The 17560-nt window shown below is 40.7% G+C and overlaps 1 protein-coding gene across 1 annotated transcript; it reads right to left on the bottom strand.

The window, feature by feature from the left end:
• Positions 1–572: 572 nt before the first annotated feature.
• On the bottom strand, positions 573–17290 carry LOC129024214 (sarcoma antigen 1-like). Its single transcript, XM_054471072.1, is given in 22 exon segments — positions 573–786; positions 1170–1263; positions 1634–2008; positions 2256–2331; positions 2714–2778; positions 3019–3159; positions 3413–3553; positions 4889–5029; positions 5665–5807; positions 6066–6204; positions 6450–6536; positions 6539–6589; positions 6837–6977; positions 7226–7285; positions 7288–7365; positions 7612–7752; positions 8001–8135; positions 8431–8573; positions 8824–8987; positions 9270–9355; positions 11719–11851; positions 17204–17290. Coding segments are annotated over 22 exon segments (2835 nt in total).
• Positions 17291–17560: the final 270 nt, after the last annotated feature.

Raw genomic sequence — 17560 nt, 5'->3', positions numbered from 1 at the left:
AACAAGGCACACAACAGTGACTCCATTGAAAAGAGACTGATACTGCCAGCAGGCCATTTTGGTCTCTTCATCACTTTCCATCTAGAGGCAAAGAAGGGGGTCATCTAATGCCTGGGGGTGATGAACCTGACAACCAAAGGGGGATTAATTGCACTATACCAAGGGCTAAAAAAGAGTATGTTTGATATGTCTAGAGAGCTTCTTAGTCCTCCCATATTTATTGCACTTAATGGAAAATTACAGCAACCCAATCCAGGCAGGATAGCTAATGGTCCAGACTGTTTAGTAATGAAGGTTTGAGTCATCCTGCCAGACCAAGAATCATGAGAAGCTGACAGGCTATCTTGGGGCAAAGGGAATGAGAAATGGGTAGTGAAAGAAGGCAGTTATAAATACCAGCTACAACAATATGAGCTGCTGCAGAAACCAGGACTGTCATACTAAATACCTTGCTGAGTTATTAACTCATGCCCCTCCTAAGGTGGAAGAACAAACAAACAAACAAACAAACAAAAGTGCAGCTTTTATTAAGGGAGATTTATTAAATATAAAAAGTTCCCTCTTTTTTTTTCTTAGCTTTTGGAAGGAATTCTCTTCACTTCAAAATTATAGGGAACTTCAGCAATAACCTGTTCCATCCTACCGCGTGTATCCTTGTTTCTCCTTGGTCTTTGCACTAACAAAATTATTTTTTTTCTCATGTGCTTAACTTTTCTGAGATGGCAGTGGGAACCTATTTCTTTAAGCACCTTCTCGAGTTGCTGAATTAAGGCAACTTTTTTAAACCTGAAATTAAAGAGGTATTCCATTAACCAGAGGATACCTACAGGATCTATGAGATGTAAGAGGTAGTAGTGGATACAAACTAGAGTTTACAATCTACATGCAAATAGAAAATGCATCCTCATGGAAAGATACAAACTAGAAAAATACAAAGTCGTCAACTGAGGGCCCACGCCCAATCCCAGATTATGATAAATTTGGAAGCCTCCATGGCATCAGAAGAAAGTGTTAGAATAAGATAATATCAACCTAAATGCCTGTGGAAATAGTATGAACTATGATTGAGGGCCAGGGATTAGGAAGAAGAAGACATGATTTGTTCCTGCCCCTGTCCCAAATTGGGCGCAAGAGCTTAAAACAATAGCAGAGTTGCTTTTTGCACCCACCTTACTGCTTCCTTGATGGTAAATTCAACAAATTGTCTCTGGATTTTCATAGATCCTTGTACTTCTTCAAGCAAAATGAAAATTCTTTCATAATCTGAAGATATTTAAAAATATTAGTATTTCTAGAATTATGAAAATGAAATATACCTCAATCTTAGTGCATTCACTACCACAGTATACATTTTCCATGGGCTACAATGTTACATAGTGTTTGTGTTTTGAATGCTTAAATCACAACATCTGTATATTACTAAGGAAACTATTGTGAACACTAACAAAGGAAAACAAAACATTTAAGCAGATGTATTAGAAATTTTCAGTGAAATTAAATAGAAGTCATGCTAAATCATATACAGATCCAATTCAGCCCAACAATGAGCTCAAGAGGCAGCTTAATTCTGTTCTAAATCATAGAATGAGAGACTTGGCATGCTTTCATTTACAGTCATTCTTGCACTACTTACTTTGCCCAAACCTTCAAACTTCTTTCATTAATGGCCTTTTTATATCATGATAAATTTTCTTTGCCATGGCAGGAGATATTTGTGGTGTATTTGGCACAGTTTCCACTGAAGACATTGCTGTGACTGTTGGGTCACCTGCAGAGACACTGCCGTTTTTGGTGCCTACCACAAATTCATTACTATCAGGTTTGTAAAGCAGCTTATCTCTGCTGAGACTAGTGAAGTTGTAGGAGAAAGAATCCAATGCGTTGGGTGGCATATGATCTCCTGCCATATTTATAAGCTCTGGTGGAGCAGAATTTAACAGGAAGCCATCAGGAGGCGTTTGACCATTTTCCATCTCCTCCTCTTGGATATTGTGAATGACAGTAGCATCTGGAATCCAAATGAAAAAGTTGAGCTGTGAGATAAGTGCATTATGTCACCCCCATACCTATATCCCTCTGAGGCTCAGTTTCTAGGATGTTATCTCATAAAGCAGGAAGATACACCAGGTGGCTATCTGAGACCCCTCAAACTGAGCTCAAGGAAGATGATACAACAAAACCACTTTCTTCCCTGCAGGCCACTATGCATGCATATGGAAACCAAGTAGGACAGTACAAGCAATACACAAACATACACAGATCCCTGGTACTCCTGGATGAAATACCAGCTCCTGACAGATTAATATATCCCAGTGGAAGCACTGACAAGGAGTTATCAGGTGCTTGTTTTTCATCTTCTCTTCATGGACATTGTGAGTGGTGGTGGCATCGGGAAACAAAATGAAGAGGTCGAGCTGTGAGGTAAGTATATTTTATCAACCCTGCAGGGTATATTCCTCTGATGCTCACTTGCTAGGAAATTATTGCACAAAGCAGGAGGACATGCCAGGTGGTGATATGAAATCCCTTAAATTGAGGTCATGAAAGATAATATAACAAAATCCCCTTCTCCCTTTCACGACACCATGCACACATATGGAAACCAAGTAGGACAATCCAACTTATAAGTTAACATACACAGATCATTGGTACTCATGGCTGGAATACCAGCTTCTGATGTATTAATAAGCCCCAGTGGAACAGCTGACACAATGTTATCAGCTGCTTGTTGGCCATTTTCCATCTTCTCTTCATGGGCATTGTGAGTGACAGTAACATCTAGAAACCAGAAGAATACATCAAGCTGTGAGGTAAGTGCATTATGTCAACCCCACAGGATATCCCTCTGAGGCTCACTTTTTAGGACATTATCTCATAAAGCAGAAGGATATACCAGGTGGCAACTTGAGACCCCTGAAATTGAGCTCATGAAAGATTATACAATAAAACCACCTTCTTCGACTTATGACACTGCATGCATACGGAAACCAAGTAGAAACAACTAGTAAACAAACATACACTGATCCCTGGTACTCATGGGTGGAATACCATCTCCTGACACATTAATAAGCCCTGGTGTAACAGATGACAAGAAGTTATCAGGTGCTGGTTGGCCATTATTTATCTTCTCTCCACGGACATGGTGAGTGACTCTAGCATCTGGAAACCAAATGAAGAGGTTGAGCTGTAAGATAAGTGTATTATGGTAACCCCACAGGTATATCCATCTGATGCTCAGTTTCTAGGAAAATATTTCATGAAGCAGGAGAGGGTATGCCATGTGGTGATCTGAGAACACTCAAATTGAGCTCACGAAAGAAGGTACAACCAACCAAATCACCTTCTTCCCTTGATGACACTATGCATGCATATGAAAACCGAGTAGGACAAACCAACTTAGAAGCAAACATACACAGATCCCTGGTGCTTATGGCTGGAATACCAGCTGCTGCCATGTTAATATGCCCTGGTTTAACAGTTGACAAGACGTTATTAGATTGTGGTTGGTTATTTTCCATCCTCACTTCATAGACATTGTGATTGACGGTAGCATCTAGAAACCAAAGGAAAATGTTGAGCTGTGAGGTAAGTGCATTTTGGCAACTCCATAGGTATATCCCTGTCATGCTCAGTTTCTAGGAAGCTAACTCATAAAGGAGGAGAGGATACACCAGGTAGTGATCTGAAACCCCTCAAATTGAGGTCACGAAAGATAAAACAAAACCACCTTCTTCCCTTTATGACACCATGCCTTCATATAATAACCAAGTAAGACAGTACAAGTAGTAAACAAACATACACAGATCCCTAGGACTCATGGCCGGAAAACCACCTACTGCCATGTTAATACGCCCTGGTGGAAAAGTTAACAAGACGTTATTAAGTTGCGGTTGGTCATTTTCCATCCTCTCGTCACAGACATTGTGAGTGATGGTAGCATCTGGAAACCAAATGTTGAGGTCGAGCTGTGAAGTAAGTGCCTTATTTCAACCCACAAATATATCCCTCTGATGCTCAGCTTCTATGAAATTATTACATGGAGCAGGAGGACATGACAGGCGGTGTCCTGAGACCCCTCAAATGGAGGCAAAAAACATAATACAACAAAACCACCTTCGCCCCTTCATGACACGATGCATGCATATGGAAACCAAGTAGGAAAATCCAACAAAAAAGTGAGCATACACAGATCTCTGGTACTTATGGCTGGAATACCAGCTCCTGCCATATTAATAAGCCCTGATAGAACATTTGACAAGACGTTATCCGGTTGCGGTTGGCTATTTTCCATCCTGTCTTCATGGACATTGAGACTGACGGTAGCATCTGTAAACAAAATGAAGAGGTTGAGCTGTCAGGTAAGTGCATTATGTCAACCCCACAAGTATATCCCTCTGATGCTCAATTTCTAGGAAATTATCAAAGAAAGCAGGGGAGGATATGCCAGGTGGCCATGTAACAACCCCCTGATTGAGGATAGGAAAGAATATACAGCAAACTTACCTTCTACCATTCATGAAAATAGGCCTGCTTAGAGGAAACAAGTAGGACAATACAACTAATAAGCAGACATACACAGATCTCTGGTACTCGTGGATGAAATTCCAGCTGCAGCCATATCACCAATCCACAGTGGAGCAGTTAACAAGATGTTATCAGGTGCTGGCTGGTCGTTATTTATCTTCTCCTCACAGACGATGTGAGTGACTGTAGCATCTGGAAAGCAAATGAAGTGGTTGAGCTGTGAGGTAAGTGCATTATGTCAACCACACAGGCATACCCCACTGATGCTCAGTATCTAGGAAATTATCTCATAAAGAAGGAGGATATGCCAGGTATCAATCTGAAAAAACCAAGTAGGACACTACAACTGAATAAGCAAACATACACTGATCCCTGGTACTCACGGCTGGAATACCAGCTGTTGCCAAATAAGTAAGTTCTGGTAGAAGAGTTGACAAGACGTTATTAGGTGATGGTTGGTTATTTTCCATCCTCTCTTCACAGACATTTTGAGTGACGATAGCATCTGGAAGCCAAAGGAAGAGGTCGAGCTGTGAGGTAACTGCATTATGTCAACACCACAGGTATATCCCTCTGAAGCTCAGTTTCTAAGAAATTGTTCCATAACGCAGGAGGATATATCAGGTGGTGATCGGGGACCCCTCAAATTTAGGCCAGAAAAGATAATACAACAAAACCACCTTCTTCCCTGCATGACACTGCATGCGTATGGAAACCAAGTAGGACAGTACAACTATTAAACAAACATACACTTATCCCTGGTACTCAGGGGTGGAATACCAGCTCCTCCGAAATTCATAAGCCCTGCTGTAACAGTTGACAAGAATTTATCAGGTGCTGTTTGGTCATTTTTTGTCGTTTCTTCACAGACATTGTGAGTGATGGTAAAATCTGGAAATCACATGAAGAGGTTGAGTTGTGAGGTAAGTGCATTATGTCAGCCCTACAGGTATATCCCTCTGATGCTCAGTTTTTAGGAAGTTATCTAAGAAAGCAGGGGAGGATATGCCATGTGGCCAACTGAGACCCCTCAAATGGAGGCTAGGAAAGAATATACTACGAAACCACCTTCTATAATTCATGAAAATAAGTATGCACATGGAAACCAAGTATGACAGTACAACTAATTAATAGACATACACAGATCCCTGGTACTCATGGATGGAATACCAGCTGCTGCCATATGACCAAGCTGTGGTGGAACAGTTGATACGATGTTATCAGTTTGGCGTTGGCCATTTTCCGTCGTCTCTTCATGGACATTGTGAGTGATGCTACCATCACTCACATCTGGAAACCAAAGGAAGAGGTCGAGCTGTGAGGTAAGTGCATTATGTCAATCCCACCAGTATATCCCACTGATGATAAGTTTCTAGGAAATTATCCCATAAAGCAGGATAATACATCATATGATGATCTGAGGCCCCTCAAGTTGAGTCCAGGAAAGATAATTCACAAAACAACCTTCCTCCCTTCATGACACTATGCATGTATATGGAAACCAAGAAGGACAGTGCAAGAGAAAAAAAAAACACATACACAGATCCCTGGTACTAACTGAAGGAATACCAGTTCCTGCCATATTAATAAGCCCGAATAGAACATTTCACAAGACATTATCCTGTTGCGGTTGGCCATTTTCCATCCTCGCTCCATGGACATTGTGATTGATGGTAGCAACTGAAAACCAAATGAAGAGGTCGAGCTGTAAGGTAAGTGCATTATGCCAACCCCACAGGTATATCCCTCTGATGCTCAGTTTCTAGGAAATAATCACTTAAAGCAGGAGGATATACCAGGTGGTAATCTGAGATCCCACAAATTCAGCTCACGAAAGACAATACAATAAAACTACATTCTTCCATTTATGACACTGCATGCATATGGAAACGAAGTAGGATAGTACAACTAGTAAACAAACACACACTGATCCCTGCTACTCATGGGTAGAATACCAGCTCCTGCCAAATTAATAAGCCCTGGTATAAGAGTTGACATGACATTATCAGGGCTGGTTGGCCGTTATTTATCTTCTCTTCATGGACATTGTGAGTGATGGTAGCATCTGGAAACCAAATGTAGTGGATGAGCTGTGAGGTAAGTACAGTATATGAATCCCACAGGGATACCCCTCTGATGCTCACTATCTAGGAATTTATCTCATAAAGAACTAGGATACACTAGAGAGCCCTCTGATAACCCTCAAATTGAGGCCAGAAAACATAATACGACAATACCACCTTCTTCCCTTGATGACAATATGCATGCATATGGAAACCAAGTAGGACACTACAACTAGTAAACAAACTTACACTGATCCCTGGTACTCATGGCTGGAATACCAGCTGTTGCCAAATAAGTTAGCCCTGGTAGAACAGTTGACAAGGTGTTATTAGGTAGTGGTTGGTTATTGTCCACCCTCTCTTCACAGACATTGTGAGTGACGGTAGCATCTGAAAACCAAATGAAAGGGTTGAGCTCTGAGCTAAGTGTATTATGTCAACCCTACAGGTATATCCCTCTGATGATCAGTGTCTAGGAAATTTATCTCATAAAGCAGGAGGATACACCAGGTGATGATTTGAGACACCTCAAATTGAGCTCACAAAAGAGAATCTAACAAAACAACCTCCTTCCCTTTATGACACTGTGCATTCATATAGAAACCAAGTAGGACACTACAACTAGTAAACAAACATACATTGATCCCTGGTACTCATGCCCGGAATACCAGCTGCTGCCAAATAAATAACCACTGGTGAACAGTTGACAACATGTTATTAGGTTGGGCTTGGTCATTTTCCATCTTCTCTTCACGGACATTGTGAGTGACGGTGGAATCTGGAAAACGAATGAAGAGGGTGAGCTGTGAGTAAGTGCATTATGTCAACCCCACAGGTATATCCCTCTGATGCTCAGCTTCTAAGAAATTATTGCATAAAGCAGGAGGACATGACAGTTGGTGATCTGACACCCCTCAAATTGAGCTCACGAACGATAATACAACAAAACCTCCATCTCCTCTTCATGACAATATGCATGCATATGGAAACCAAGTAGGACAATCCAATTTATAAGTGAACATACACAGATCATTGGTACTGATGGATGGAATAACAGCTCCTGCCATATTAATAAGCCCTGTTGGAGCAGTTGACAAGAGGTTCTCAGATTGGGGTTGGCTATTTTCCATCTTCTCTTCAGGGACTGTGAAGGTGACTGTAGCATCTGGAAACCAAATGAAGAGGTTGAGTTGTGAGGTAAGTGTATTATGGTAACCCCCCAGGTATGTCCTTCTGATGTTCTGTTTCTAGGAAATTATCTAAGAAAGCAGGGAGGATATGCCAGGTGGCCATCTGAGACCCCTCAAATTGAGGATAAGAAAGAATATACAATAAAACCGACTTCTACCCTTCATGAAAATATGCACGCTTATGGAAAACAAGTATGAAGGTACAACTAATTAGCAGACATACACAGATCCCTGATACTCGTGGATGGAGCTGCCGCCATATGACCAAGCTGTGGTGGAGCAGTTGACAAGACATTATCAGTTTGGGGTTGGTTGTTTTCCATCCTCTCTTCACGGACATTGTGAGTGATGGTAACATCTGGAAACCAGTGGAACCGGTTGAGCTGTGAGTTAAGTGCATTATGACAACCTCACCGGTATATCCCACTGATACTCAGTTCCTAAGAAATTATCTGACAAAGCAGGAGAATACATCATATAATGATCTGAGTCCCCTCAAATTGAGGCCAGGAAAAATAATTCAACAAAACCATCTTCTTCCCTTCATGACACTATGCTTGCATAAGGAAACCAAAGAATAACTACAACCAATAACTACAACCATAACTACAACCATAACTACAACCATAACTACAACCAATAAACAAACATACACAGATCCCTGGTACTCATCGCTGGAATACCAGCTCCTGCCATATAAATCAGCCCTGATAGAACATTTGACAAGACGTTATCCACTTGCAGTTGGCCATTTTCCTTCCTCTCTTCATGGACATTGGGATTGACGGTAGCATGTGGAAACTAAGTGAAGAGGTTGAGTTGTGAGGTAAGTGCATTTTGTCAATCCCACAGGCCTATCCCTCTGATGCTCAGTTTCTAGGAGATTATCTAAAATATCAGTGGAGGATGTGGCAGGTGGCCATCTGATACCCCACAAATTGAGGCTAGGAAATAATATACAACAAAACCACCTTCCACCATTCATGAAAATATGCCTGCTTATGGAAACCAAGTAGGACAAGTCCAAATAATAAGCAGACATACACAGATCTCTCGTGCTCGTGGATGAAACTCTAGCTGCTGCCATATTACCAAGCCATGGTGGAGCAGTCGACAAGGTGTTATCAGGTGCTGGTTGGCTGTTATTTATCTTCTCTTCACGGACGTTGTGAGTGATTGCAGCATCTGGAAACCAAATGAAGTGGTTGAGCTGCGAGGTAAGTACATTATGTCAACCACACAGGCATACCCCACTGATGCTCAGTATCTAGGAAATTATCTCATAAAGAAGGAGGATATACCGGGTAGCAATCTGAGAACCCTAAAATTGAGGCCAGAAAAGATAATACAACAAAATTACCTTCTTCCCTCATGAGACTATGCATATACTGCATAGTGGAAATCAAGTAGAACAGTATACCAAGTGAGCAAACTTACACTGATCCCTAGTACTCATGGATGAAATACCAGCTGCTGCCATATTCATAAGCACTGGTGGAACAGTTGTGATGACATTACCAGGTGCTGGCTGGCCATTTTTTACCTTCTCTTCATGGACATTGTGAGTGATGCTAGCATCTGGAAACCAAATGAAGAGGTTGAGCTGCAAGATAGCTGTGCTTTGTCCCATCCTCCCCCAGAGGGACAGCTATGTATTAATCAGTTTCTAGGGAATTATTTATTTCATCAAACAGAAGGATTTACCACGTGGGAATATGAGATCTTGCAAACAGAGATCAGGTTAGATAATACAATAAAACTACCTTTTTACTTCTTGGCATAATGAATACATGCAGTAAACAAGTACGACAGCAGAATAAACATTCACAGGTTTTAGTACTCATCATTTTGTATCATCTTGCTGCCCTTTACATTTCTTATTTGATATTATTGTTGTAGTTCACCTATAAATGCCATGCTGTGTGCAGCAGGAAGCCAGACTAAGTGACCCCTCCTTAACCTGACTCCTTTCTACCTCAAATATTCTGAGAAATTGGAGTTGAACACTCTTATCTCCACTCCATCATCATACATCTGTGTTTTTATATGATTCTACAGATCCTTCCCTTTTGTCCAGAAAAAGTGACTTTCTTTTCACTCCGGGTCTGACACCTCTTTCATTTATTCATCATCCGTGGCAGGCAGCATGCCAGGAGCTGGGGATCGGCAGTAAACAGCCCAGAGAGCAACGTTCCCTGCCCTTGTGGAGCTCACATCCTCATGGGGCAGTCAGACAATACATGTACAATGAGCAAATGAAACAAACTGCTGGGCTGGTGTTGGAAAAGCAGTCCATGGGCCTGTGGGAGACAGCAGCAGAGGGAGCCCCAGGGGCTGCAGCTTGTTTGGCAGGGCCTTCTGAAAAGGTGCCATCGGGCAGTGCTTGGAGGAAGAAGCAGAGCCTCCTGTGCAGAGGCAGAGGGAGAGTTCCAGGTTGTGGTGAGGCCAAGGTTAGGGGATGGAGTGGGGATGGACCAGGCACTACAGAGGTGAAGGACAGAGGCAGAGAGAGCCAGGAGGAAATGGATGGGACTCGCGTTAGGAGAGGGCGATAGAGGCCGGTCTGTGCAGAGGCTTACAGACCAAAGCCGGTTCAGGGTCTGTTCTGAGTGCTTAGGAGAGTTGAGGTTGGGTTTTCAGGAGGGACATGGCATGATGTAATTTATACGCTGGCATAATTATCTAGCCACAGGGTTAGAGAGTATGCGATAGATGAGCGAAGATTAGCAACACAGAGCTAAGAAGGCATTGTACTAGCCTGGAGAGAGATCACGGCAGTGTGCACTGGAGGCATAGAGAGAAACGGTTGGACGCAGAATTTATACTGGGCATCGACTGCTAGACTTGCTAAGAGATGGGAAATGAGAGAGTAATAAAAGAATCATAAGATAACTCGTAAGTGACTTTAAGTATTTTGACTTGAACTACTAAGAAAAGTACACCAGCGGTGTTCAGGAGGTGTTAGGCAACCGACCATGAGAGCTGAGTGCTGCCAACTCTTCCTGAATCTGGTTCCGTGACCTTACGTTGACAGCTTGAACTAGGCCATGGTGGGATTATCTGCTCTATGGATAGCTGCAAACTCTAAAAACCAGGACTTCTCAATCCCCGATACCTGTGAACAGCTGCTTGCTACAACTTAGAGGATATTTCATCTAATGGACAGTATCTTTAACTGAAATAGTGAAGGCTGAAAGTAGAGTATTTTTGGAAAGAGGGAGGTCAGAAATTTGAACATGTAGAGCCAGTTGAATTTTAGATGTCTATTAGACACCCAGTAGAGATACCATGCGTGTAGTTGTATTTGAGTCTGGATTTCAGGAGCAAGTTGTAGTGTAGAAGTATAATGGTGAGAATTCTTGTAGTGTGAATCATTTAAAATTCTAAGACAGCATGGCATCACCTAAGGAGATAGTATATTGAAGAGAAGAGAGCCTAGGATCAAGCTTTGGCGCCCTGAAATATTTAGAGGTGGGAAGGGAAATATTTAGAGAAAAACAAAAAAGAGAAGGGAAATGAGTCTCTAGTAACAGGGTAAGAAATCCAGGTGTCTGGGGACCCAAGAAGCTTTCCGTGCAGGAGGGATTAAACAACTGTGTCGCATGCTGCTGAGACATTAACGCCAAAGTGCAGCAAACACTGGTGACCTTGATGATATTAGTTTCATTGGAATACACTAAGAAGAAGCTAGACTGCGTTGGGTTAGAGCAGAATGTGAGGACAGGCAGAAAGTGAGCAGACCCATCCTCTTGTTGAGCCCACCATCTCCTTCTGCCTGAGGAACCTGCTTTATTCATCTAACACTTGCAGGAACTCCAAATTGTTGCACCTAATTAGAACCTTGCCCTTCCACTTGCAAATCATATCTGTTCATCCCTCAAGGACATGACTACAAATGTCCTTTGACATGGTTGAGGCCCAAAGATTGGATTCCCCCTCACCTTCCTGTTTGTCTAACCGCAGGGGCATACTCTTCCCTCTCTTAGATGAAGAGTGTCTCTTGGATTTTCTGGAACGTTTCTTTTTGCTTTGATGCCCTGTTGCAACCTGATTTACTTCATCACTCCTCATTTGCTGAAAAACATTAGTGAACATATTCCATTAAAGACAAATCCTAGGCCGGGTGCGGTGGCTCAAGCCTGTAATCCCAGCACTTTGGGAGGCTGAGGCGGGTGGATCACGAGGTCAGGAGATCGAGACCATCCTGGCTAACATGGTGAAACCCTGTCTCTACTAAAAATACAAAAAATTAGCCTGGTGTGGTGGCAGGCGCCTGTAGTCCCAGCTACTCTGGAGGCTGAGGCAGGAGAATGGCGTGAACCCGGGAGGCAGAACTTGCAGTGAGCCAAGATCGCGCCACTGCACTCCAGCCTGGGTGACACAGCAAGACTCCGTCTCAAAAAAATAATAATAAATAAATAAATAAAAAATAAAGACAAATCCAACCATTGCAAAGTCACAGTCTTCATATGCATACACAGCCATGCATTTATATCGCTAATATAAAGTTTTAGTCACAGGTCAAAGATTTCTCATCACTCAACACACACGACACTCTCAGAAAAGGCAAGTTAATTTTAATCTAGTCTCAGTGAAACAAGGGAAGGTAAAATACAAGGTGTTATCCAAAGTCAAACATGGTACAGTCATGATTAATCAGAATGTTTGGGGAAGGAGTGGCTTCCATCAACCAACGGAATAAACATATGGTTATATCTCTAATGAAGTGAAGTACATATCATTTTGTCTCAGCCCTTGTTAGGGGACCAAAAAAAAGAAATACCTTTCTTATCTTTCAGTGCTTTAAAGCTACATATTAACAAACACTGATAAATACTTTATTAGATGATACATATAGATAGTGAACGGTAGGCTAGATTGAAAAGGTAAATGTTCCCACACCTCCATGGTGGGAACATTTACCTTTTCAATCTATCCTACCCTTCACTATCTATATGTATCATTATGTATATCATATAGATACATATAGATATCATTATATCTATATGTATCACTATCTATATGTTTCTATATGCTTTATTCCCCAAGCATTCTGATTAATCATGACTGCACCATGTTTGACTTTGGATAACACCTTGTATTTTACCTTCCCTTGTTTCACTGAGACTAGATTAAAATTAACTTGCCTTTTATGAGAGCATCATGTGTGCTGAGTGATGATAAATCTTTTATTCCAATATGTTGATCTGGGAGACAGACAGGGGTAGGGCATGCTTTGCAATGTTGATGGTAGATAAAACATGAAATTCAAGGGTATACTAGGCTAACTAAAAGCTGTTTTCATCAAAGGATAACCCAAGACTATGCTCCTGACTACTAGAGGTACCAAGAAGGGCTGGTACTATTTCTACTGAAAGTATTCCAAAAAAATTGAAAAGGACGGACTCCTACCTAACTCATTTTATGAGGCCAGCATCATCCTGATACCAAAACCTGGCAGAGATACAACAAAAAAAGAAAATTTCAGGCCAGTATTCCTGATGAACATCGATGCAAAAATCCTCAATAAAATTCTGGAAAACTGAATCCAGCAGCACATCAAAAAGCTTATCCACCATGATCAAGTTGGCTTCATCCCCAGGATGCAAGGTCGTTTCAGAATAGGGAAATCAATGAATGTAATTCATCACATAAATAGAACTAACGATAAAAATCACATGATTATATCAATAGATGCAGAAAAGGCCTTTGATAAAATTCAACATCCCTGTACATTAAAAGCTCTCAATAAACCAGGTACTGAAAGAAAATACCTCAAAATAATAAGAACCATATATGACAAAGCCACAGCCAATATCATACTGAATGGAAAAAAGGTGGAAGCATTCCCCTTGAAACTTGCACAAGACAAGGATACCCTCCCTCACCACTCCTATTTAACACAGTATCAGATGTTCTGGCCACGGCAATCACGCAAGACCAAGAAATAAAGTGTATTCAAATAGGGAGAGAGGACGTCAAATTATCTTTATTTGCAGATGACATGACCCTATATCTAGAAAATCCCATTGTCTCAGCCCAAAAGCTTCTTAAGCTGATAAGCAACTTGAGCAAAGTCTCAGGATATAAAATCCATGTGCAAAAATTGCTAGCATTCCTGGCCGGGCACAGTGGCACACGCCTGTAATCCCAGCACGCCGAGGCGGGCGGATCACGAGCTCAGGAGATTGAGACCATCCTGGCTAATACGGTGAAACCCCGTCTCCACTAAAAATACAAAAAATTAGCCGGGCGTGGTTGCAGGCGCCTGCAGTCCCAGCTACTCGGAGGCTGAGGCAGGAGAATGGCGTGAAACCGGGAGGCGGAGCTTGCAGTGAGCCGAGATCGCGCCACTGCACTCCATCCTGGGTGACAGAGCTAGACTCCATCTCAAAAAAAAAAAAAAAAAAAATTGCTAGCATTCCTATACGCCAAAAGCAGGCAAGCAGAGAGACAAATCATGAATGAACTCCCATGCACAATTGCTAGAAAAAGAATAAAGTACCTAGGAATACAGCTAACAAGGGAAGTGAAGGACCTCTTCAAAGAGAGCTACAAACCACTGCTCAAGGAAATCAGAGGACACAAACAAATGGAAAAACATTTCATGATCGTGGATAGGAAAAATAAATATTGCGAAAATGGCCATACTGCCCAAAGTAATTTAGAGATTCCATGCTATTCCCATTAAAATACCATTGACATTCTTCACAGATTGAGAAGAAGTTATTTTAAAATTCATACGGAACCAAAAAACAGCCAGAATAGCCAAGACAATTCTAAGCCAAAAGAACAAAGCTAGAGGCATCACGCTACCTCACTTGAAACTATACTACGGGGCTACAGTAACTGAAACAGTGTTTTCCTGGTACAAAAACAGATACGTAGACCAATGGAACAGAATAGAGAACTCAGAAATAAGATCGCACAGCAGTAACCATCTGTTCCTCAACAAACCTGACAAAAACAAGCAATGGGGACAGGATTCCCTATTCAATTAATGGTGCGGGGAGAACTGGCTAGCCATACTCAAAAATTGAAACTGGACCCTTTCCTTACACATTATGCAAAAATCAACTCGAGATGGATTAAAGACTTAAATGTAAAACCGAAAACTATAAAAACCCTAGAAAAAAATATAGGCAATACTATTCAGGACATAGGCAAGGGCAAAGATTTCATGACAAAAATGCCAAAAGCAATGGCAACAAAAGCAAAAATTGACAAACGGGATCTAATTAAACTAAAGAGCTTATTATGCATAGCAAAATGAACTATAATCAGAGTGTACAGACAACCCACAGAATGGGAGAAAACTTTTTCAATCTGACCATCTGACAAAGGTCTACTATCCAGACTCTACAAGAAACTTAAACAAATTTACAAAAGAAAATCAAACAAACCCTTTAGAAAGTTGGCAAAGGACGTGAACAGACACTTCTCAAAAGAAGACATTCATGTGGCCAACAAGCATATGAAAAAAGCTCAACATCATTGATCATTATAGAAATGCAAATCAAAACTACAATGAGATATCTCTTGCCAGTCAGAATGGCGATTATTAAAACGTCAAGAAACAACAGATGCTGGCAAGGTTGTGGAGAAAAAGGACTGCTTTCACACTGTTGGTGGGAGTGTAAATTACTTCATCCACATGGAAGACAGTGTGGTAATTCCTCAAAGATCCACAGGCAGAAATAGCATTTGATCCAGCAATCCCATTCCTGGGTATATACCCAAGGAAATATAAATCATTCTATTATAAATATACAAGCATGCGTATGTTCACTGCAGCACTATTACAATAGCAAAGATGTGGAATCAACCCAAATGTCCAGCAATGATAGACCGGATAAAGAAAATGTAGTACATATACACCATGGAATACCATGCAGCCATAAAAAGAAATGAGATCATGTCGTTGTAGAAACATGGATGGAGCTGGAAGCCGTTATCATCAGAAAACTAATGCAAGAACAGAAAACCAAACAGTGCATGTTCTCACTTATGAGTGGGAACTGAATGATGAGAACACATGGACACATGGGTGGGGAGCAACACACACTGGGTCCTGTCAGGTGGTGGGGGAGGAGTAGGGAGAGCATCAGGAAGAATAACTAATGGATGCTGGGCTTAATACCAAGGTGATGGGTTGTTAGGTCCAGCAAGTCACAATGGCACACGTTTACCTATGTAACAAACCTGCATATCATTCATATGTACCTCACAACATAAAAGTTGAAAAAAAGAATATGCTCCTGCATTAAATATGCAGGAGCATATTTAATAAAATTTATATTTTATTATTAAAAATAAATATATTTATATTTATTATACAAATGTATTAATATTTAATAAAATTTACATTTGTTATATTAATAAATACCAATAATAATAAACATAGTTATATTTATTATATAAATTTTATTAAATATAGTATTTAACAAAAAAATTTATATATAATGTTGATTTAAAAATTTTCCAAACCATTTTCATTTCCTATAAAATAGGGGCTTAGAATGTGTGAAAACATTTTTACCGAACATCTACTACCATCCAGTTACTGTTCTAAATGCTTTACATGTATTAACTCAATCCTTGGCCAATCTCTATGAATGTGGTGTGATTCTTACCTCTATTGTTAAAAAAGAGAAAATAAAGGCACATAAAATTAAGGAAAAGTTTAATTAATTGAGGAGTTTTGGGAATGTGGTGGAATAACTTTAGTCTGTTTTTGTTACAGAAGAGATTATTGCCTATCTGTGTCCTCATGCCAATGGTCTGTTCGACAACTGCAGATGCAATCTCTTTTGTCTTCATGTTTTAATGGTGGAGTTAGTATGTCTATCTCACACACAACACAAAACTCATATTAAGATCTCCATTAGGACAATCCAATTATGGCAACATCACCTAGTGCTTCATAGTCCACGAGGAATACTTAGTCATTTTTTAGATAGAGCACTAGAGACTTGGATAAGAGAAACAGAGACAGTAGACTGTAATCTCGATATTAAAGGAGTTATTGTGGGGAGTGGGAAAGAATATAGACTCTTTCCCACTCCCCACAATAGAGTCAGAAAGGTATGCGTTCAAACCCTGGCTCAATCTCCTATCATGTGTCACTTGGGGCAAGCTATTTGATCACTGTCAGCCTTGATTTCTTACTAAAGGGGATATAGTAATACACATCTGCAGAACAATTATGAGCATTACATGTGATAATTAAAATCATCAGTTCCTTGTACAGTGAATCCACTCTTGGATCAAAAAGTTCCCATTTTATGTTCACATAAGAATTCCTGTGTCATGTTTTTTCTTTTAAATCAAGAGAATTAACAGATATAATTTATATTTATCTTTTCAATAAGAAAATAATTATACAAAGAACGTCACACTTAGGGCAGAAATAGAGAGTTATCTTACCTGCCCATCATTTGTAAACACGTAGCCAACTGTATGAAGTTCTTCAGGTGGAGTCGGTTGACTCGTTTGAAGTGGAGAAGCCTGCATCTGCATAGTCCTCATAATTAACTATGTGTGTTACTAGAACACTTTGATTCATAACTGGAACATAACTGGCACATGAATCAGCGCTACACAGCTGAAATATATGATCCTGTTGAGAGTACACGATCACAGACTGTCTTAGTAATGTGTGCCTTGGTACCAAACAGAGTTTAGAATCTCATGTCTAGAATCTATATCATGTTCTGTGATCTAGAATCATCTCCCCTTATCTAAGTCATGACTCAGTCCGCCATCACTACTTCCTATAGGTTC

This window comes from Pongo pygmaeus, chromosome X, assembly GCF_028885625.2.
Source record: "Pongo pygmaeus isolate AG05252 chromosome X, NHGRI_mPonPyg2-v2.0_pri, whole genome shotgun sequence".
Classification (NCBI taxonomy): Eukaryota; Metazoa; Chordata; class Mammalia; order Primates; family Hominidae; genus Pongo; species Pongo pygmaeus.
This window is presented reverse-complemented; position numbering and strand designations above follow the sequence as displayed.